Source organism: Pocillopora verrucosa, chromosome 3 (assembly GCF_036669915.1).
Source record: "Pocillopora verrucosa isolate sample1 chromosome 3, ASM3666991v2, whole genome shotgun sequence".
NCBI classification, from domain to species: Eukaryota; Metazoa; Cnidaria; class Anthozoa; order Scleractinia; family Pocilloporidae; genus Pocillopora; species Pocillopora verrucosa.
In genome coordinates, this window is record NC_089314.1 from 10,907,970 (window position 1) to 10,930,770 (window position 22,801).

Here is a 22,801-nt window from a genome sequence, read left to right on the forward strand (position 1 = left end):
GTCGGATCATTATGGTATGTTGCCGCCAGTTCATTATGCTTACTTCGGTTAGCGGTTGTTGACTAGCACGAGTCTGAACTCAGTAAGTAATGCACTACATGTGCGCGTGGAGATTTCCGTAACTTTTTAAAATATATTTTTAACATTTTAACAAATTTAGGGTTTAAGTATCTACTAGAACGGCATGGCTGGCCGTGGAGGACGAGGCGCTGCGCTATTACAGGTAAGCAAACTAACGAAACCTTGCACAATGGGATTCTTTATCATCTAAATTTTTTAAAACATTCACTGTAAACAAGACTCCGCCTGATGTTGAAATTTTTAATATTTTATATGAAAGAACTCGTTTACCGCTGCAAGCTTTAAGGAGGGTTTCTAGCTAACTGTGAAAGAAAAAAGAACAGTTTTTAATTTCGAATTGAAAAAGCGCGCGTCGACCCCGTATTTCATCGAAAGGTCACGTTTGTATGATAGGGCAACTTCAGCTGGGACGGTGGCTTTGTTTGTGGTTTGAGTGTTTTTGTTTTTCTTTTGACCAATGAAGTATTTCTTAAACCAGTAATTGTTTGATTCGATACCGTAGTTCCGTTTTACCGATATTGGTGAGTGAATTTCGAGTCGGTTGCTCAAGTGAACTGCAGAAGGTGTCATTCGGTTTTGGCTGACGTCACCGATAACAATCCGAGTTCTGACACGTTCAAAGATCGTTTTGAGAAAAAAAATACTACTCTTCCTTCCCAATAATGACATCCTGTAACCTTAAAAAACTTTCAAAATTCCTGTATGGCAAGGACAATTTAAGTCAGGTGTCCGGGAAACTAAGACCTAGAAAGCTGAGACCTAAAGAACCAAGACCAGGAAACTGAAGAACTGGAAAACTAAGACTTGGAAAACTGATTTTAGTTCTCACATCAATCTTATGGCCATATTACTTATAATGCCTAGGGATGTATGCTTGTTGGTTTTTCTTCTTCAGCTAAACATTGATTTCATCGACCAAAGCTATATTGTGCAATAACAAATTCAGAGTTGCAAGGATGTATGCATTTTCCAAAGTTTGTTTTTAGAATGAGGGTTATGCCATATTCTGGACCTACAATTTTTATCCCTCCTGGTCAGAGTTGGTATTTTTGAATTGTCATCAACAATCTTTCTGTATTTTAGGCATTAGAACAACCAGCCAGACCTCCAGGCCAAGGACAAAATGGACGGGTAAGTGATTCGCTAAATTTTTAACCACAAGTTTTGATACAGTGGAGAAGAAGAAATGAGGAAGATCAAGGGAGACAATGTTCCTACCTTGTAGCAGAAGGTGTAGCAGCTCTTGGAAAGAAAGGATTTAAGTAACCGTTCTGCCTACAACAAGAAATTAGAATAGTTTCCAGCAAGACTGACACACAAGTCAGTTGAAGAAGGGCAATGATTGTTACTGCTGTCCCTTTTTCCAAGATAACACCACTGGTTACCTTTTATGGTAAAAACGTCAAGTCTACACATTTGGGTTTGAAAGATTTGGTTTCCTTGATTGGAAGGTATTTTATTATGCAATGGTGCTAGGTGTTCTGGAGTGAATAGTCACATGTATTTTCTACATAACAGATAACAGAGTGCGATGAAGGATAAGATGCAATCAACTCTTCCAGATGCATCAGCTGATGATTTTAATTTTTTCTTCTTGGTAGAATGGCCAGACACAGCATCCTCAGCATTCCTCTCATCAAGGGCCTCCCCAGCCAGGTCCTTCACAGTATGGCCAGCGACAACCATACCCTCCCCAGTATCAACAGCAACAACCCCCTTATCAACAACCTCCTTATCAACAACAAGGTGGCTACCAACCAAGACAACAACATTACAGACAGCAACATCCTTATCAACAACAAGGCTACCATCAGCAGCCACCATACCAACAACAGCCTTACCAACAACAACAATCATCTTATCGGCAGGAACGGCCTCCTTACAGGCACCAGCAGCCCTATCAACAACAACACATGTATCCACAACAACAACAACAGCCTTCCTTTCAGCAAGGACCACATTATCATCAGCAACCACGTTACCCATCAAATGCCCAGCAAATGCCACAAGAAAACCAGTCACAAATGCCTCAACAATATCAACAGGCCTCAGGTTTGTGTATTTACTATATGAAACACTTGTTCTTTAAAACTTGAATCTTGATATTTTGATCTCAAGCAAGAAAATTAGGCTGCCTGTAGACTTATTTAAAATATTTACAGGTACCAGTAGTATTCAAGTTTCCCATACTGTTCTTTGTGCATTACCTATGGTACTTGCAGGAGAATTTGTATTGCAATGAAGAACTTCTTGAGTTCTTGATAATTTCCCCCATACTTATGACCTTCATGTTTGATTCAGGGGTAATGCTGTTGATGGAAATTAGATGCTTTTCACTTTAACCCTTAAACTCTAAAGATTTGATTGTTAATTCTCTCCTTCTGCTGTTACACGATTCCTTGTTAATCAATTATGCAAATTTGGTGCAAGAGCAAGATAAAAACTTCTTCCTGATAAGTTTAAGTATTCTCATAAACCATTTGTGAGAAAAATGTGTGGACATCTAGGGCGTGAAATTAATTTTTTTTCTGATAGCCACTTGGCTCCTAAAGTGGCAGCCAATTAAAAAAAAATTGGTCACCATTTTTAAAGACAACAAAACCTTTCCCTTACACTGTCAGTGTTCTAGATAGACCCTTCAAAATTAAGTTCTACAAGCTTCTACAAAGTGGACACTAGGATGGACGATATACAACGTTCAAGCTCACCTAAATCCAAGATGGCATCTAGTTATCGATCAAGATGCATGTGCTGCGTTTTGGAAACAAACTTAATGAGGAAGTTTGCTACTGATTTATCTTTGCAAATCTTTTTTATTCACTATATCTCTAGGTTATGATGAAGCATTCTAGTTGCCAATTTGACAACTACTTTTCAGGATTTGGTCACCAAAGTAAAAAATTTAGTCACATTGGCACCTATATTAGGCGCAATTTCGCACCCTGATATCATAGGGAGAAGTTACATGTTAGTCACTTCTGGGAGTTAAGGGTTAAGTGTTTAACTGATTGACTAATTTGTTTAGTGCTGATCCTCCCATAAAATCCTGAACACCTTCTGCATATTGTTTGTGGACCAGTTGCGACCATATAGAGCTTACTATTGTAGTGCAATCGCAAGAACTTCAGAGGTGCTTATTACATGGTTACATTTACATCAACTATTTAATCATTTCCCTGAGCTGGCTGGTTTTTGCAGGGCATGGTCAGATGTATGGACGTGGAGGACCAGTGTATGGAGGTCCAGCACCCCCTTATGGCCAGCAGCCTGCTTCAACCTTATCTCATCAGCAAACAGTATCATATGGAAGAGGTATCAGTTAACTTTCTTTTCATCCATACTAGTAGTAAAGAGAATTGTAGAACTTCACTTTTTAACTTCCTGCTGTTCAAACTTAAAGACATTTTCTTTTAAGCACATCATTCAGCTATTTAATTACTGCAAACTTGAAGTTTCTGGTCTCTCAATATATTTTCCATTGTCCTTATAATGAGTAGGCAACTGTGGCTACCAAATACTTATGGTTGAATCCATTCTGTGTCTATTATCTTGTAAAGGAAGGCCTGATAGGGTACTGAAAAATAAATGAAAATTCTGTGGGATCTAAGGGGGAAATTATGGGATTATGCACTATTTACAATTGTATGATAAACCAAAATAAATGTGGTAAAGATTGTTGTGGGTTTTTTTTTTCATCCTGGCAATTTGTTCTTTTTGTAAACCAGAGGTGTACTTGTTTCTGAATGAGATTTTGTCAGTGGGAATTGAAATACGTTATGATTTATATAGCTGGTTGAGTATTCATGTAGGTTGAAGTCATAAAAAGCCTTTTGCAGGATGTTATAAATGTGTACAGATAGTGTAGTTAAGTTCGGAGCCAAGGTGCTTGACTTGGTTGGCAATCTTTTTTTTCAATCAGAGATGTTATTTTATTCTTCCTCTTCTGTTTTTGCAATTTTTTATATTTTTCTGGTCTTGTCCATGTAGGTGCCCAGATGGCTGCATCATATGGTAGAGGTGCCCCAGCACCATCTGTTCCTGCTTCATATGGGAGAGGTGGTGTAACAGGGGAGACCCTTCAGTCCCAACCCTTTCCAACCTCTGTTCCTGCACAACCATCAGCTCCATCAGAGAGACACCCCTCTCCTCCCCATCAGCCTAAAGGCCCTCAGGTAGACTGGTGCATGTCATTTTTAAATTTGATTAGTATGGGGTTATAATGAGTAAGTGAAATTTCCAAGGTCATTGTTTTTTAAAGGAAAGTCTTGCCCTAATTTGTTATAGGCACCAGTGGAGCAGATGGCAGGACTTAAAGTATCAGATAATATCATTAAGACGTAAGTGATAATTTGTAATGAGATGTTCACCTATATGAGACATGTGGTAATGTACCATATTACTTGGCAAGCACTTTGAGGAGGGGTGATGAGCAAAACCCTGTGTTATTGTGGATCCTATACTTTTGTGTGCTCGGAACTATGTGCATAAATCCTGCTTCAAATAATTGCTTGTGAAATTTATTTAGCAATTTAATCAGTTTTCATTCTTCATTTCATAAAGAGGGAGCTCTTTCGTGACAAGATAAATGTTTTCTGGTAGTTTTGACAGCAGTGGAACTCAAAGCAAGACTTGAATTTAGTGAAAATATGAAATATCTCTACAAGCTTAATTAATTCATTTTTCTAGAGTCAGTAGAGTGGAGAATATTCTCCACATCTGGATGAAAATTACCTCAAACTAAAATTTAAAAAAAGAATTCTGGCCAGTAGGTAAAAAATTCTTTCTCCCTTGCAAAAAGAACACAGTGCTATATTAGTGGCGTCAGCAAGAAACACTCTGTGCCTCTAGATCACTCTATGATGTGGTTCAATTTTTATTCTTGCAACATTCTTACAGTTGTCTCTTTCAGTCTAGATTTGTGGTCAAAATTCTATGACTGGTCATTTCAACTGTAACATTGCTAAACAACTTTCATGTACAACTTGGTAATATAAGTGAATGCATCATAATTGTTGTTGTAATCAGTTGCAGCAGTTAACATTACCTGCAACTTCTGGTAACACAAAAAGTGATGTTATTATTTATGTTTGCAGTCAAACAGGTGAAAAAGGAACCGCTGGGAAACAGTAAGTGTGTATCATTTCAGCAAAAATCATCATTCCATGTTCTGGTCAATATTCTTAAGACGACAACAGTCTGTTTGTCTAAATTTGTCTGGTGGTAAGGTAACCTACACTGTAATACTTAAAAGAGAATCAAGGCCAAACTCAGTGAGGTGAATGTCTCCTCAATTATGTTAAGCTACTTACAGATGTTAGAAAAGTTAACAGGTCTTTAAATTGAAGCCATGAACACTCATAATTAGCAGTTTTGCCAATTTTTGAGTTCTCATGATTTCTTGATTTAACAGATGATATCCAGACCAGTTGCCAGTTAATAACATGGTTACTTACTTTGAATATCTTCCCAAGTTTTAAACTCAACAAAAAAATTTTCTAAGCATTTAACTTCTCCATAATCCCTTTGTTATTACTTAAGAGAAGTTTACTTCAGATTTGGAGGAAAATTAGGTGATCACAGCCCAACACTTGTGTACTCTTAAAAAAAAATAGTTAGTGTACTTTCCTCAGTTGTATTGGATTCATTTTGATACCAATACATGTTAACTAGTTTTTCATTGACTTTTTATGTTGAGCAATTGTTTGTTGCTCACACTTTATCTCTTTTCCTGTTTTTAGGATGTCACTTTGTGCTAACTTCATACCTATTAGATTTATTGAACAAAAGATATATCAGTACCATGTCAGTTACAGGTAAGACTGATTAATTTTGTGTTGATATAGTTATTAGTGAAGTGGTATACAAATTACTTGTGGGCTGCTGTTTTATTTTTGCATGCAGAAGTGCGATTTGTTTTTGGAAACCTATGGATTATAATGACATAGATTCTGTCCACTAGATATTCAGTTGTTTTCTTTGTCATTTCTAGCCCAGACATTGACAGCAGGAAAGCAAGACATGGTCTTCTAAAGAGCCATAAGGAAGTTTTAGGACCAGCCAGTGCTTTTGATGGAGCTACTTTGTTCCTTCCAAAACAGTTGGAAAATCCAGTTAGTAGTGATGTTTTGTCATGGACTTTTACACTTTACTGATTGATTAAATAAGACAAGTTTGTTTGCTCCAAATCTTACCAACTTGAATCAAGTATAGTTTGAATTTAGAAACTATAAAGTTGGATTCCCTGGTGTGTGTCATGTGTTGAAGACTTTGCCCTTTGGAGTGCTGGAAGATCACTGGTGACACCTCATAGTTGGTTAACAAAGTAATGGTTGTACAAAACAGATGTTTTGAGTCAACAGTTATTCCTAATTCTGCTGACTGATTTTCTTATTACAGACTGTCTTAGAGTCTGAGAGAAGAACAGATGGAGAAAAAGTTACCCTCACAGTTACCCTTACAAGAGTCGTTCCACCTGATGACTGTTTACAGTTGCTAAACATAATATTTAGAAGGTGATTTTTAATTTTTTTGTGCCCATAGGTTTACGCAAGTGTACTTTTTCATTTAACAAATACATTACATCTAGGTGTCATTGGTTATCATGAATAATTTAAAAATAGTGTAAATATGAAATTTTACAGAAACTGTCTTACTCAACAAGCGATGAGTTCCAAATTTGTCTGAGCTCACCCTGTAGAGCAACTTAGACACAGAAGTAATTAAATATGGAACAAAAAAGAACTTTGTGCACAAATTTGTCAATTTAATTTGTTAATTCTTTTTTAGTGAGAAGCTCAAAAGAAAGAGATTACTACTAAACATGTTAATGTGTTTGTTGGGCTATTGCACTTTGGGTTTATCAGTGTTTTTGTGGGGCAAATCCTATCACAGAGGTAATTGATCACGATAGTTTGCTTTCCTTTCAGAGTTATGGCACGTCTTGATCTTACACAAGTTGGGCGATACTACTATGATCCCCATAGACCTGCCAGTATTCCTCAGCATAAGATTGAACTGTGGCCTGGTTACATCACTTCGATTCAGTGTTATGAAGGTACAGTGTATGATGTTCATACATGTACAACGGCTAAATAGTACACTTCCCTTTTCTTGCTCTTTAATATTTTTTTCCTCATTTCAGGTGGAATGATGCTGTTATGTGATGTATCGCACAGGCTTCTTAGAACAGAAACCTGTTATGATTTTATGTGAGTTATTGTTCATTTGCATATTCCTAAGATATGAAGTTTGGATTTCATTGGTCTTGAGGTATATTTCTTTTGCAGATTAAGTTTAAAGAATATGAAAGTTCACCATGATTGTAATCTTTTTGCTTTTTCTTTACTCTCCAGGCATCAATTGTATTTAAAGCGAAAAGACCGCTTTCAAGAAGAATGCAAGAAACAGCTTGTAGGAAATATTGTATTGACGAGGTGATTAACTTACTTGTCTGTTTCGAGTATATGAAATGGTAACAGTCTTGATTGATTCTTGTTTTTCAATTAAAACTTACTAAAAACTAGGTACAACAACAAGACATATAGAATTGATGATATAGCTTTTGATCAGAACCCAACAAGTACCTTTACATTCCATACTGGAGAGCAGATGTCGTATGTGGACTATTACAGGTATGACTGTAACTCTTGGGTTTTCCTTTGCATTCTCAAGGGAAGGGGTGATATTGCTTTTATATTGGGTTTTTCCCACAAAATAGCTGATTTATGCACTAATGGGCTACCACCATGCAAAATTGCAGATTTTCCTACTCATTAATTAATCAATACTAATTTGTTCTTAGGAGATTCCATATAACTGCAAATTAAGCTGTGACTAAACCTTACTCTACATCTACATTTGTTGAGTTGATAAAATCTTGTTAGATATCACATCAACTATAAATAAAAGCTAAAATTATATATATATATATATATATGTATATATATGTGTATATATATATATATATGTATATATATGTATGTATGTTTGTACATATACATATACATAAATTAAATAAAAGTAAAAATGTCCAGATAACAAGATAAATAATGGTAATTCATAATTGGAATTTACTTTACTTATTTCACGTACTTTCCTAAGTTTAGCTTAAAATCAGCTAATGACTTGCAATTTACTAAGTCCGCTCTTGGTTAGAAGTTTTCATTTTTGCTGTTTGTTGCATGAAGTCATTCTATGAAGTGTTCTTTTGCAATCCCTATTAGCAAGTCTCTACTAACAATTTAAGCATTAGCATAAAATGTTATGCATCATTAGGGAGGGCTGCAACACAAGCTTGAGCACAAGGTGAATGGATGGTTTTGATATTCTTCTGCTTATGCCTGCCTTTATGTGGTAACCATCTTCTGAAGTGGGAATGGGCATCTGGGACATTTTCTTTCAGTGAAAAATTCTTTTAAAAAGCAACCACCTGTTTATCTGGTATCCATTGAACACAATCAGTGTATATGAAAATTGTAGTGTCGCAAAGTCTTTAATTGTAACGGAACAGACTCCAATATACAAGAAGAGTTTTTACACCGAAATTAGTCAGATCCAACGTATCCAAAACGTCCTTAGGCTTAGCAGCCAAGCCTGCAATATGCGTGGATACCCGGATATAACATCCCATCCTAACCTATTTAAAGTTCAAAGTCCATTCTAACAACGCAACTTAACATAGAAGAACTAAAACAATGTTCTAGTCATAAACAAAGTCCGGATCTCTCTTTGGCTTTGGTGTTCGAGTTGAACGTCTCAATTCCATTGCTGAGTAGGGAGGACCACTATCTGCGGGATTCCTATCATCCGAGACTGTAGATCCGAGTTGATCCAAAGGAGGCATCGCTGCCCCAGCGAACTCTTCCGACTCCAAGCAGCCGTTGTCATTGTCATCATTAACTGGTAGCTCCATGCGTGGAACTCTACTAAGAAACTTCACATTACGAGTGAGATGTTGTCCAGTCTCAGCATTGACAAGTTCAAAAGTATCTGGTCCTTTGCTACGAACAATGACATACTTCTGATGACCAAACGTGGGAATCAATTTTCCAGATTTTGTATTTGCTACAAATACAATATCCCCAGGTACTAGGTTATGTTGTTGTGCATGTCGCTTGGCATCAGTATACTCACATAACTTCCTCTGGTATTCCTTGTACCTCTCTTCAGGGTTGTTCTGATCCATTTCTGGTACTGTTGGCAACTTTGTTGTTATCTCTCTGTTGAGAAACAGTTTAGCCGGGGTCATGTTAGTCCCGGCATGTGGAGTGGATCTGTAAACTTGCAGGATTGTGGGCAGAACCTCTGTCCAGGATAGACCATCTAACTCTGCTGCTCTGATACTGTGCTTTAGGTACCTATGAAATCTTTTGACCTGCCCATTTGCTTGTGGAAAATAGGGTGATACTCTTCTGTGCTGTATTCCATTTGCCTTCATGAAGTCTTGGAATTCCTCAGCTACGAACTGACGTCCATTGTCCGTGATCAGAACTTTTGGATTTCCAAATCGTGCAAATATATCTGCAAGTGCAGTGACTATACTCTCACTTGTAATACGCTTAAGAACAATAGCCTCGGGCCACTTGCTTCTGTAATCAACAACAGTCATGATGTAGATCTCTCCAGGAAATGGACCCACCAGGTCAAGGGCACACTTCTCCCAGCAGTAATCGGGAAGAGGAGTTGCTGTATTAGGTGTGTCTCGTCGTAGTGGCTGAAGGCGCACACAAGTCTCGCAATTTCGGCAGTAGTCTTCAACATCAGAGTCCATCCCCGGCCAGAACAGAATTCTACGAAGGCGTTGCTTGCAACGCACAATACCTTGATGAGCCTCATGTGCCAAGGTCAATGCCTTTTTTCTCAACTTCTCAGGAACATAAATTCGTCGACCTCGCCACAGTAGGCCCTGTGCAAAGCTCAGTTCATCTTTAAAATGTTTCCATTTATTATTTACCAGGTTCTGGGTTCCATCAAGTACCTTCACCACCTCTAGTAATTCAGGGTCAGACTCTCCAGCCTCTTTTATTTCATCAATTGAGAGCAAAGCATCAGCACTTTTGACAAAGTGTACATGCTCCTCAACAAAACTTGTTTCTGTAACAGTAGCGTTCAAAGGTAATCTTGACAGTCCATCTGCAATGTTCTCAGATCCAGGTTCATAAGTGAGTGTGAAGTCATAGTCCTGACATCTCAAAGCAATCTGTTCCAGGCGAATTGATTGAGTGTTTTTATTGAATACGCCAAGTAGTGGTTTATGATCAGTCGAGACGACAACGTGGCGACCATAAATGTAAGAATGCATCTTCTGCAATCCGAACAGCACAGCCATTGCCTCTCGTTCGATCTGCGAATATCTCTTCTCTGCAGCAGTTAGACTTCTGGACGCATAAGATATGGGCTGCCAACGGCTGTCAACATTTTGCAGCAAGACACACCCAAGACCGACTGGGCTGGCATGTACTACAAGTTTGGTCTCGGCTTCCAATGAGTAGTGTGCAAGGCATGGTGCTTTAATCAGAAGCTCTTTAACTTCCTCAAAGGCATTGGATTCTGTTGTACTCCATTTCCACACCACACCCTTCTGCGTAAGATATCGTAAGGGGGTGATCACTGTTGCAAGGTTGGAAACAAACTGTGTAAGGTATGTAATGCTTCCCAGAAATGATCTCAGCTCAGCTTGGTTTTGAGGTACTGGTGCATCTGCAATGGCTTTTACCTTGTCAGGGTCAGGCTTAATGCCCTCAGCAGAGATGATGTGTCCTAGAAATTTCAGCTCACACATGCCCAAGGCACACTTGTCTGCATTGAGACGAAGGCCACAGTCTTGAAGTTTAGCCATCACTGCACGAAGATTCTTCCAGTGTTCTTCTGGTGTTGACCCGTACACCACAACATCATCAAAGTAGCTAAGCACACCTGATAAGCCTTCACACACTATGCTCATGACCCTTTGGTACACCTCTGGTGCTGACGCAAGTCCGAAGGGCAGCCTTTTGAACTGATACACTTTGCCTGCGGCTATGAACGATGTAATTTCTCTAGATTCTTCCGCTAGGCGAACCTGCCAATATGCTTTCCTTAGATCCAGAGTCGAAAACATCCGAGCCCCACTCAGTTGCCGTAACAGGTCTTGGATTCTAGGAATTGGAAACCGCTCTCTTATCACTGCTTTATTAGCTTCCCTGAGATCAACGCACACTCTCAATTCTCCATTCCCCTTGTAGACAATCTGCACAGGTGATATCCACGATGCTCCTGTCGCTTCTTCAATCACATCTTCTTGGATCATTCGCTCTATTTCTTGTTTCAATCTATCCTCTAAGGGTGCAGGGACTGGCCTTTGTTTTTGTACCTTGGGAGGGACATCTGAATTGATTTTAATTTTGTACTCATAATTCTTAAAGTCTCCGAGCTCTTCCTTGAAGAGATTTTCATACTCCTGATAGATCTTCTCCCTCGCCTTGGTTGGGCTCTCCCCTACTGCATGGATTTTTACAAGGTTGAGGGTGGACAGGGCGCTTCTTCCCAACAGGGGGGGACCTTCCACATCGATCACATACACTGGCTCCATTACTTCCATCTTATTGCATCTCAGTTTAGCATCAAATACTCCTAAACACTTGAGGTCTCCTCCACCAAAAGCTGAGAACTTGACATTGGTTGGGTTAAGAGGAATGTTCAGGTTGTTTCTAAACCACTGTTTCGGGATCAAGGTTTTAGCACAGCCAGTGTCAATCATCATTTGAACAAGTTTACCATTGATTTCAACATCAGTTTCAACACCCAGCCCCTCATTATTAGTAGTATACAAAACATATTCAGGGTTAGACTTATCTGACTGATGCTGGACTGGCTGGACAAACTTTACATCTTCTTTATTCTCTGATTCTCTTGATCTGCAATATTTCCAAAAGTGACCAGTCTTCTTACATTTTATGCACTGTGCATTCCTAGCTTTGCACCTTTCGTTATTAGCAAGATGATCCGTTTTTCCACAGCGAAAGCAGGCTTTTTCTTTCGCTTTATTTACTGAAAATCTTACCGCATTAACATCAGATTTTCCAGGAACGTTTTGGGCCCCGTGACCCCCAAGTAGCTGTGTATCCTTCTTTGCAGATTCAATTGCTCTCCCGAGCGTCTGGGCTTTTTCCAGTGTAAGAGTCTCTCCTTGTTGTAGTAGCTTTTCTCGTAGATATCCGTCAGAACACTTCTCTATAACTTGACCAAGAATATTATCATCATTTGCTTCCCCGAAGTCGCATGTTAGACTCAGCATACGTAACTCTGCAATGAAGGTATCAAGTGATTCATGTTGAAGTTGAGCACGTTTTCGAAACTTGTGCCTCTCTGCCCACTTGTTTCTCTTCGGCTGAAAATGTGCACTCAACGCTTGTTTAACTTCCTCAAATTTCTTGTTCTCTCCCGGCAAACCTGAGAGCAAACGCTGGACTCCCGTCCCCGCAAGATGTAGAAGAGTAGCTTTTTGAACGTCGTCGCTTTCCTTATCTAATTTCGTAGCAATTCGGTAGTTGTCGAAAGCATCGAGCCAAAACTTCCACTCATCCGCCAAGTTTGTCGCCTCTAAGTTAACTGGTGACAACGAAAACCTTTCAAAACTCATCTTGGCCTGTTATCCGATTGTCTTTTATCCTCGTCGCCAATTTGTAGTGTCGCAAAGTCTTTAATTGTAACGGAACAGACTCCAATATACAAGAAGAGTTTTTACACCGAAATTAGTCAGATCCAACGTATCCAAAACGTCCTTAGGCTTAGCAGCCAAGCCTGCAATATGCGTGGATACCCGGATATAACAAAAATCATTGAAAATAGACTGTTTGCTCATTGCCCTCAATTTCTGGTTTCTAGTAAAGTCTATGGCATAAATTTGCAAGATCTGGAGCAGCCCCTACTTATTCACCGACCTAAAGACAAAGAACAACAGAAAGTGAGTATAAATCCTGAGTTCAAGAGTTTTGTGAAGACCCCATTGGTATACTCCACCTTATAATTAGACACCTAACTGATCCTGCACTTATTCATGATATGCAGAAAACCATACAAAGTGTAGTAGTTACATATCAAGTGATACTTTGCTTGCCCTTTTAATCTTGTGTTTGATTAGTTAAGTTAGATGTTGCATGTGTAGATACTATATTTATCCATGTATAAGTCGAACCCGTGTATAAGTCCACCTCCCATTTTCATGGTCAAAAATCGGATTTTTCATTATTTCTAGTTAAAGAAAAATTCAGACCGATATAAAGTTCCCAAATGGTTGATCTCTTATTTCTGAGAATGTATTGAAAACACAGTGAATTGAAAAAAAACTGCAGAGCAAAATGTAACCGTGTGCTGTGAAGTTTAGTAGCACTTGATTATATCACCACGATTCATGATTTAAGCATATACGAGCACTTCGATTTACTGGAGAAGTAATTTACCATATTTTGTAAATTGTTTTGAAAATGAAATCTTCATGCATTTAAATAACCTTTTGAAAGGAGATTTAGTAGACTGAAGGAAAACCAGAGAACTTCGAAGGATAGCTTGATGAAAACACCGCCATCTTGGAAACTACAAATTTGAGGAGTACTGGTAACTAAGCTACTGCAATCGTTCAATGAAAATGAGAGTTCAGCACTGTAAGCTGCAGCAAAGCTGTAAGGAGAAATGTCTGCTGTACAGATCAGAAGATATAATAGAAATCAGCTCCAGTAGGTTTCTGTTTAAGCCACATAAAATTTATTATTTCAAACTTTTTCGTCGATGAAGAACACGCTGAAAACTGATGTAACTCGAACACAATTAGAACTGGTTTTGTAAACTCAGTTTTACTAACGGACTTCAGGCAATTGTTATGCTAATTTCTTGGATTGTTTGGGTCAGGTATTTGTCTATGACCCATGTATAAGTCGAGGGTGATTTTTTGGACTGATTTTTCAGTCATAAAAGGTCGATTTATACATAGATAAATATAGTTTGTTTTTTTTTTTTTTTTTTTTTTGGAGGGGGGGGGGGAGACTTTCAAAAGAAATGCTCAGGTCACTTTTTACAAACCATTGATCACTGTAATTAGAATTATAGGTTAGAAATAAGTCCACAAAGGAGACTTGTACAAGACTGAGGTTAATGTTATTTTAGGGTATGAAACTTGGATTGGTTTGTCTGATACCAGAACTGTGTAATATCACTGGGCTTACAGATGCTGTGAGACAGGACTTCAGAGTAATGAAGGTCAGTACAATTGGAAAAAGTGAAACACAGTAGAACCATAGGTGGTGATTGGATGAATGTGTGGATTAAATGATTTTTTATTTGTTGTTGGGTATGATTACAATGTATGTCTCGCCTGATTTGAAGAAAGGAATATTGAATTTGACTTACATCACTTAATGGCAAACTATTTTCAATCTTTAAAGGCAGAAGGGGTATACGGTCACATATGGTTGAACTTAGATTATCCAGATTTTTTGATGATCTGGACTCACTTTTCTGGTGCCATTTTTTTTCACCAATTTTAATTTATCACATCAAAGATCTGTAACAACTTTTTCCCGTCAAACAAAGCAGATGTACTGAAACAGTGTTGACACTATTCTGTTAGTGCAGCTTTGAAGAATAATCAAATTAGTGACATACACAGTAGCAGCTTGAAAAAAATTTATGTACAGTCGTTTGGCTCATAAAACATTTTTGTACATACTTTGGCAAATTTTTCCTTTACTGCACAATGGTCTGAGACTGTCGTTTAATTCTTGTGTAATATTGATTCAATGTTGGGTATTCAATTTTATTCTTCATATTTTTGACTATGCAAACTCTTGATTATCTGGACTATTTGGCCCAGTCCACACAAGTGGGAATAATCAAGGTGCAATGGTACTATGTAATTCAGGGACAAGTGATTATGCAGCTCTTGTTATTCTTTGCAGGACATTGCAGCACACACTAGAGTTGGTCCTATGCAGAGGCAACAAGCAATGACGAAGTTCATTGAGAATATCAACTCTTGTCCTGAGGTAAAGTTCTGCATGTGTAATATTTGAAATTGTTTGCTATTAAATCTTTGTTTGCTACTAAATCTTGAGAAACCCAAGGGAACTAATCAGGAATTATTGAATCCTGAGTGAGAATTTGTTTTAATCTTTAAGCCAGCCCATTTAAACCCCCAAAGGTTTCATTGCAGTGGTAAATTATTGGGATAGAAAAACAGATGTAGCCTTAAATTTTCAAATCCTTTCTCACAAACAATGAAATTGGTCTTATTAACTGATGTGCTCTGTAAATTTCTTTCTTCTCCCAGGCCCTTCAAGAACTTACATCTTGGGGAGTGCAGCTTGATCATACCATGCTTCAAGTAAGTTGGTTTGTGGAATATGGCAACCAAAACCTGTGACCCACAGATGATCAACCCTCTTTTTGCAATAACCCCTAAAACAGTAGGCCAATCATAAATGTGCACCTAATGATAAAGACAAAGCATGAGTTAGTTAATCATCAGCTTAAAGTTGATAAAAGCAGATAAGCTTTTGTGGCAATGTTAAAAAGGTAATATCTATGACCTTTACTTTTTTTGAAAACAAGTTAAAAATTGATACACCCATATCTGACAAACTGCTTGAAAAGAGGGCTTTTGAAAACTTCTGGTAGCATTCTATATAAACCTCAATTTTATCAAGAAGTAATAAAGTAAGTAGTTTAGTTATACAAAACTGATTAGAAGTCAACATTTTATTTTTCCCTCTTAGACTGAAGGTCGTCTGCTTCCATTGGAGAAGATAGTCCTTGGAAGCACATCATTTATTTCCAGCCCTCAGGCTGACTGGGGCCAGCAAGCTGTCAAGGAACAAGTTATTACTCCTGTTCCTCTGCATAACTGGTTGGTGTTGTATGTCAACAGAGACAAGAGTAAAGCTGTGGAGTTTGTTGGCATGATGAACAAGGTGACTCCAGCAATGGGTATTGAGGTAAGAGGTCTGATGTCATCTTAACAATAGTTGTGATTTATGGAAGTCAAAGGAGGACAAAATAGTATAAATTTAATACTCAGAGCCCAAATAAAAATGAGCTATGGCAAAAGGTTGGCGAAAAATATACTCTTAAATTATATCAGTCAGTTTTTCTGTGTGTGGTTTTCTTGGGTACAAGTGTGGGTTTTCTCCCCAAAACTTGTACTATGATTTATTTCTTAGCCACTCAACTGTTTTCAAATTATTTTGTACACAAAGAAGTTTCTTTTAGTCATGTTTGGCTACTGTTTTATTCGCTGCTCATCCTCTTAACTATTCAGTCTGCCCCAATATTTTTATGATTGCCCTGGTTTTTCCATTGTAGCCTCATACATGTATAATATTTTTGTAAATGATAAGATGAGCAAAAGGAAAATGGGTTAAAGTTCAAAAATTTATGTTAACTTCCTTGTGATATTTTGGTTAAATTTTAAACAGGTGCATCAACCTAATATGCTTGAGCTGAGAGATGATAGGACTGAGACTTACCTACGCATGATCCGAGAATATCTCAACCCACAAACTCAGGTGGTTGTAATCATCTTTCCCACCTCAAGAGATGACCGTTACTCTGCAGTGAAAAAGTTGTGCTGTGTAGAAAGTCCTGTTCCTTCTCAGGTAACATTGTATGGCATCTTCCAGGGTCATGTAATTTTTTAATCATGTTTCACTATTACTTATTGTATCAAGGTTCTGGGTATAGTCAAGGTACAAGTTAATCTATTCAAGTGGATATCCTTGGGAATTTTTTATCTTGAAAGAGTTGACCATCCGTTTGTATTCTGATTTATTAATAGGAGAGAATTCTCCAGGGTCTTTGTGTTGCCTTGTCTATTTTTTTTTTCAATTTGCTTCCTTTGAACTGCTTAATATTATAATTTTTTGTCATCTGTCAGCTTCAAAAATGCTTTCTTTGTCCTTCCTATCCTCTAGGTTATCAATGCCAAGACAATTTCACAGCAGAACAAACTACGGAGCGTCACGCAAAAGATCGCCCTGCAGATAAACTGCAAACTGGGTGGAGAACTATGGGCACTAGACATTCCACTGGTCAGTAAAATTATTGTAACAAGTATCACAAATCAGAAGGGCTGTCAGGATATTGGCATTTCATTTTATGCATATTTTGTCTCAGTCGTTTTGAAACTTGCTAGGGAAATTTGAAAACCTTTTAAAAATGTCAGTGAAACTGTTTTTTGACTGGATCCATGCGTTTGCAATTGGTTATTTGTTACAGATAGTAAAAATGTCTTTTGTCCCAGTATGACACAAGGGTTATGTCACCCCTGAATCAAACACTAAGGTCACGAAAATCGAGGCCGGAAATGATCACCAACTTATAATGCTCTTGATTTTTAAATAAATTCTCCTTGTCAGCGTTTCGGGAAATGTATAGAGAACAGTCTGGAGAATATGCATACTGATCCAAGGGTGTAAAGGGTTAACTTGAAGACTATTTGGAACTTAGTCCTTAGGCGGCGAGCAGGTCCTAATTATTAGCGCTGCAGGACGCGCGTTTTTGCGCCCATAGGAAGATTGGAGACGATTGGGTAGAGATTTGTGGGGTCTTAAAGTCATCATTTTCAGCGCTAGACCCCTTTAAGACCTCGTGCCGGTTCGCGTAGCTTGAGAGGTTGTAATTTTTCGTTGGTGAATTAACGCTCGTGCCAAAGCGCCAATTATCGGAGAGCTTGTTGCAAGGCTACTTGGTCCTGAACAGTGATGCATGTTGTCCCAATGACCACATGCAGCATCATTCTTCCGTTAAAGTTCTCCGAATACTTCCCCATGAAACAATTTTTTCCCACATTTTTCTAATAATGATGCAACTGTCATGCTCATCTTGTTAACAGAAAAGCCTTATGGTGATTGGTATTGATGTTTATCATGATGCCTCCCGCGGCGGCCGATCAGTCTGTGGATTTGTAGCAAGCATGAATAAGAGTCTAACTCGGTGGAATTCAAGAGTGTGTTTCCAGTCACCTGGTCAGGAACTCATTGATGGGCTTAAGATGTGCTTTGTTTCTTCTCTGAAAAAGTATCACGAGGTGGGTTATTTGGTCTTATTTCAGATCAATTTTTTGTAGAGATTGATGAATTCTTTAGAATAATTTCAAGTCCTAAATGAGTAGTCTAAATGGTACTTTGTTTATCATTCACTGGTTATTCCCTGTATCTTCGTGTAGATCAATCACGCGCTGCCCGATCGTATAGTTGTTTACCGTGATGGTGTCGGTGATGGACAATTGAAGACTGTGGCTGGGTATGAAGTGCAACAGCTCTCCGAGTGTTTTGTCCACTTTGGTGGTAACTATCACCCCAAGATGGCAGTGGTGATCGTGTCAAAGAGAATCAACGCACGAATCTTTGCAGCTCAGGTTAGTGACACCAGATATGAAATGTTTTATCCTGCAGTTCACAATAAATGTCGCGTCATAAGTTGGTGCTGTGGTAAAGGAATGTAGTTCCATTGAAAACCTACTATTTGTCTCAATAAGTCGATTTTATTTACTGTCTAGGCAAAGTTATAGGTGCGCAGAAGTGAGTTTAGTTCAGTAATTTCAATTTTGTCTCTGCAGGGAGGTGGGCCCAGGCCCAAACTTGATAACCCCGGTCCCGGCACCATACTGGACCACACAATCACAAGGAGAGACTGGTATGTGGAAGGGGTAACCTTGTTATCCTAAAATTGTTGAGCGGCATACTCTATGCGTATCACTGGACTTGCCAATCTTAACAAAAATTCTTTAAACTTGCTGTAAACCCTCTGAAATAAACTTCTACCCAGATCTAATGTCAAGAAAATAGTTTTCCTCATTCTTAGAGACAAACGTGCACATGATAACCACCTATCTGGATTATGATTGCAAAAGATAACTGTCTTTTGCTCTGCTATCAAATCGTGTGGTTTTTCTGATTTTTTGATGCTCTCAGTTGAATTTCAAAGTGGAACAGTTGGTTAATATAAGTTTTGATGTTTTCCTTTTGCAGGTACGACTTTTACCTCGTCAGTCAGCATGTACGGCAGGGAACAGTTACCCCAACCCGTTACATTATTGTACACGACAAGTCAGAGTTGAAACCAGATTACATGCAAAGGTAAATGGGACCAAGTTCCTCCTCTGTGTTTGTTCTTCGCTTGCGACCAATAGAGCAAGGTCGTATTTGGCATTACGCAACTCGAGCATTCATTTAATGTCTTCTGAAAATATATAGCGAGAGAAGTCATTGTGCAAGTAATGGTTCTGTTTACGATTGCTTTGTTGGAATATCAGGGTTTATCCAGATGGCTCTCTCACTATGAGAAAGGGCTAACGCTTGAAATATCAGCTTTGAAACTCTCTACGGTGACCCATTTACATTGTCAGCTCAGTTGATAATACTAAATTACCCTGCTATACTCTCCCGCCGACGCAGCCAGCACCCCCTTCGTTCATTTCTCCAGATGGGTTGGGGAGGGTGAGGTCATTTTCAACAACAGTATCTTAAAGCATACACCATGCTTAGCATGGTGTATTACAAAGTTGGTACTTGTGACTTGTTTGGGAAATATGGTTTACTGGGAAGGAGTGAAACTAGCTTAAGTTATGGGAGTGGGTAGGAAAAGGCTACCTCCGGCCAAAAAAGATCGGCCAGTATGTCCGTATGAATGCTGCTCGTGTTTTTCTCCGAATCCGGCGTATAAAATCGCTTAGTTCTCAGTTTTGTTTCATCATTTTGAAAAAATCCCTTTTTCTTTTGGTTATGTAATTCATACTTGTAACACGTTAACGACATAATTTTGAACGTTTCTGTGTACTATATGAGTAACGTTTCCGAAGTTCTCTATAGCTTTGTTGTTATTTTACAGGTTATCGTACAAGCTTACCCATCTCTATTACAACTGGCCTGGTACAGTCAGGGTGCCTGCTCCATGTCAGGTATGTCTTGGGTGGTAGTTGTTAGTTGTTAGGAATGAGTGTCAATTATTTAATAATGATGGTTTGAAGATGTCTAAGTTGCCGCACCCTTGTCATTTCTTCACTGTTTTGTTATAACCATTGCTTGTTGCAAGTTTAGGATCTAAAGGTTTTTCAGTTTTTGCTTACGTTTAGAGAGAAAAACGAAACTCGGAGAAGGGGTTCGATAATTTGACTTTTGTCTCTTGTTCTTGTTTTCAGTACGCCCACAAGCTAGCTTACCTTGTTGGTCAGAACATCCACAATGAACCGTCACATGATCTATCTGATCGTCTGTTCTTCTTGTAAACCAATTCGGTGACGATAGAAGCTTTACGCTGTCTATCCACAGAATACGGACACACAAAAAAATTACATCGACGAGTCTCTATTCGTTGAATGACAAAATCCAGTCTTCTGGATCAGTTATGATCTGTTAAATGTATAATGTTGTTGGTTTGTTGCGATTATTGGACTATATGTAAATATTACCCTGAAAAAATATGTTGATAACCGAAAACATTTTGAAAGTCGTATCTCGAGAAGTAAGTTTTTAGTTTTGTAATACAAAGAATTAATTGAACGAAGAATCCCTTTGTAATAATCACGTGCCTGTGAGTAATAGGCGTGACTTATTTTAGAAGTTGAGATTCAGTTTATATAATTATTTACACAGCACAGTCGATGTGAAGCTGAATAGGGAGTCGTGTATCAGTTGTGGAGTCGTATGTTGTTCACGTTCAAAGTTGGCCTCCAAATACCTTTTTTGCTGTTTATTTGCAGCCTTTTCCCCATACTTTTTAAGATTGAAACGGCGAAATCTGAGACAGCTTTCTTTGAAAATTTATTCTCATTAAAAAAAAAAATTTCTACTGACTCCATTGATTTATTGATATGTATTTAACAAATCCCCATTTTGTAAAATGCTGGCGGAATTTGATTTAAATGTGCAAGCTTCAAACCACAGGGCACTCTATTTATACGTTTTTTAGGAACTGAATGTTTTTGAATGTGTAAGTTTTAAGAAAGTAAGGAACTCTTGTGTGATCGGATAATATCGGATGTGTTATGAATTTCACAACCATAAAGGGTTGCGTTTGAATGGATGGCTCTTTGGTGTGCTTCATTTGAAACGAGTTCAGGAAAGTTGAAAAAGGAACACTGGAAATTACTGGCAACTAGACCTAATTAGCTTGTTCTTTCCACTAGAATAAAAGATACGCTCCAGTTCTGCCATTTAACCCATAGCCTCTAACATCAATATGCACATTCTCCATACTGTTCTCTACATTTCTAAAGGTGCTGACAAGGAGAATTTGTTTAGAGATAAGAGACAGTCAGTTTGAAGTTGAAATTGAAAACACTAGGCGTCCTGGGCGTAATCACAATTCCATCTTTTTATGTCAAGATGTGGTCGGTAATTCTCCCTTATAGTTTATATTCATGTCCTTGTTAAATTGTTTTGGGGTTAAATTGGTATTTGTGGGTCAGTAAATTTCAACTGAATTTTGAAAGAAATCTGACTATTCGGTTTTATCTTTGCCTGTTGATTGGACTAGATCACTCCTTATGCTTAACTTAAACCAAAAGATTCGTTTATTTTGACGTAGGGCAAACGCCCGAATCGTCAGCTTTTGAAAATTCTTTACATTATCAACTCAATTGAATTCAAATCGCTTCAGTATCCTGATAAAGAATGGTTGATTCCACACATTTTCGACCTATTCGCTGGAAATGATATCGGCAAATCAAGATTTTATCTTTCGTTGTAATTAAAGTGACTCTGATCCGTTTGAGCAGATTGCTTGGTTACGACTGATCAGTCCAAAATCTCGTTTATTGTATTCACTTATAGGAAAGTTGAAGTGGCCTAAACCCAATAAAAATTGTTATGGAAGTACCCTACCTAACGTTCTTTGCGTTTTCAATTCTTTTGCTTTCGGTTTCCATTTCGCCGAGCGATTAGATTTTATCACAAAGCCTCTCCTGAGGGGAGACGTGATTTAACTGTTGAGAACTAACTAAAATATTGGATTCTCTTATAACATTGTCGTCTCTGTGGTATTTAAGCTCCAAAGGTTTTGCGCCCCTCCTATGTGGTAAGAGGCAAAATCAAAACAAATCGTTACTGGTACACTCGATACGCGGCTGTTTTACTACGTCAAACATTACAAAGTTTCAGCCAATCAGTATTCTCTTGAAGTCACTGACACGCGCACGCATTGTTACGTCATAAAGGAGTCGTACGATTGCAAAGGAAAGCCAACAGTTATTTTGATTGCAACGGTTCATTTGCAACGGTTCTGTTGTACTTGTTATTTCTTTGTGAATTCTTACACTTGAATATGGGATGCGCTTTTAACTGCAATAATCGTCGCTTTACATAAGTCTTCAGAAGAAAAGAGGTTAGTATCCTTATTAAGTGGGTGAACTTTTGTGGATCAACAGAAACTTTATTCACGTGTCAATACCATATAGTCCATGCTCGGAATTTCCAAGAAGCTTGAAATTTCTAAGCGTTATGAATATTAGACTGTTCATGACTTCTCGAAAGTGGGGCTTCATTTGTGTGAAACATTCTTTAATTTGGCTTTTCCTTATTTCATTATCCAGACGTCCAAAGGCAAGAAAAGCAAAAAGTATTTGGTGTTATCCCTGCGAGATGATCGCACCAAAGACAACAGGCGCTAACATCTAGCGTCAACTTTGCCACATTAAGGGTGTGGCTAGGTACGCCGAAAATTTTACCGCACAGCAGGATGGTCCGCCCCTAAT

General features: G+C 38.3%; 1 protein-coding gene across 2 annotated transcripts; it reads left to right on the forward strand.

The window, feature by feature from the left end:
• Positions 1-60: 60 nt before the first annotated feature.
• LOC131797963 (piwi-like protein 1) lies at positions 61-21,195 on the forward strand. Of its 2 annotated transcripts, XM_066163247.1 has the most exons (28): positions 61-82; positions 161-223; positions 1,165-1,212; positions 1,683-2,133; positions 3,280-3,393; positions 4,069-4,253; positions 4,366-4,418; positions 5,175-5,207; positions 5,820-5,894; positions 6,071-6,191; positions 6,478-6,593; positions 7,008-7,135; positions 7,223-7,289; positions 7,434-7,514; positions 7,605-7,712; positions 12,946-13,024; positions 14,221-14,313; positions 15,012-15,098; positions 15,383-15,436; positions 15,828-16,046; positions 16,527-16,706; positions 17,022-17,138; positions 17,942-18,136; positions 18,275-18,466; positions 18,668-18,744; positions 19,080-19,187; positions 19,939-20,008; positions 20,249-21,195. In XM_066163247.1, exons 2-28 carry the CDS (start codon positions 185-187, stop codon positions 20,333-20,335), a joined length of 3,177 nt encoding a protein of 1,058 aa, XP_066019344.1. In that variant the 5' UTR covers positions 61-82; positions 161-184; the 3' UTR covers positions 20,336-21,195. The 2 variants fall into 2 exon arrangements, with proteins under 2 accessions (XP_066019344.1, XP_066019343.1); XM_066163246.1 differs by having other exon boundaries at positions 61-223.
• Positions 21,196-22,801: the final 1,606 nt, after the last annotated feature.

Coding starts and splice junctions, on each gene's coding strand:
- LOC131797963 (XM_066163246.1), top strand. CDS start 185: ATGGCTGGCCGTGGAGGACGAGGCGCTGCGCTATTACAG. Junction 7,290..7,433: donor GAAACCTGTTATGATTTTAT/GTGAGTTATTGT, acceptor TTTACTCTCCAG/GCATCAATTGTATTTAAAGC. Junction 16,707..17,021: donor AAAGTCCTGTTCCTTCTCAG/GTAACATTGTAT, acceptor CCTATCCTCTAG/GTTATCAATGCCAAGACAAT.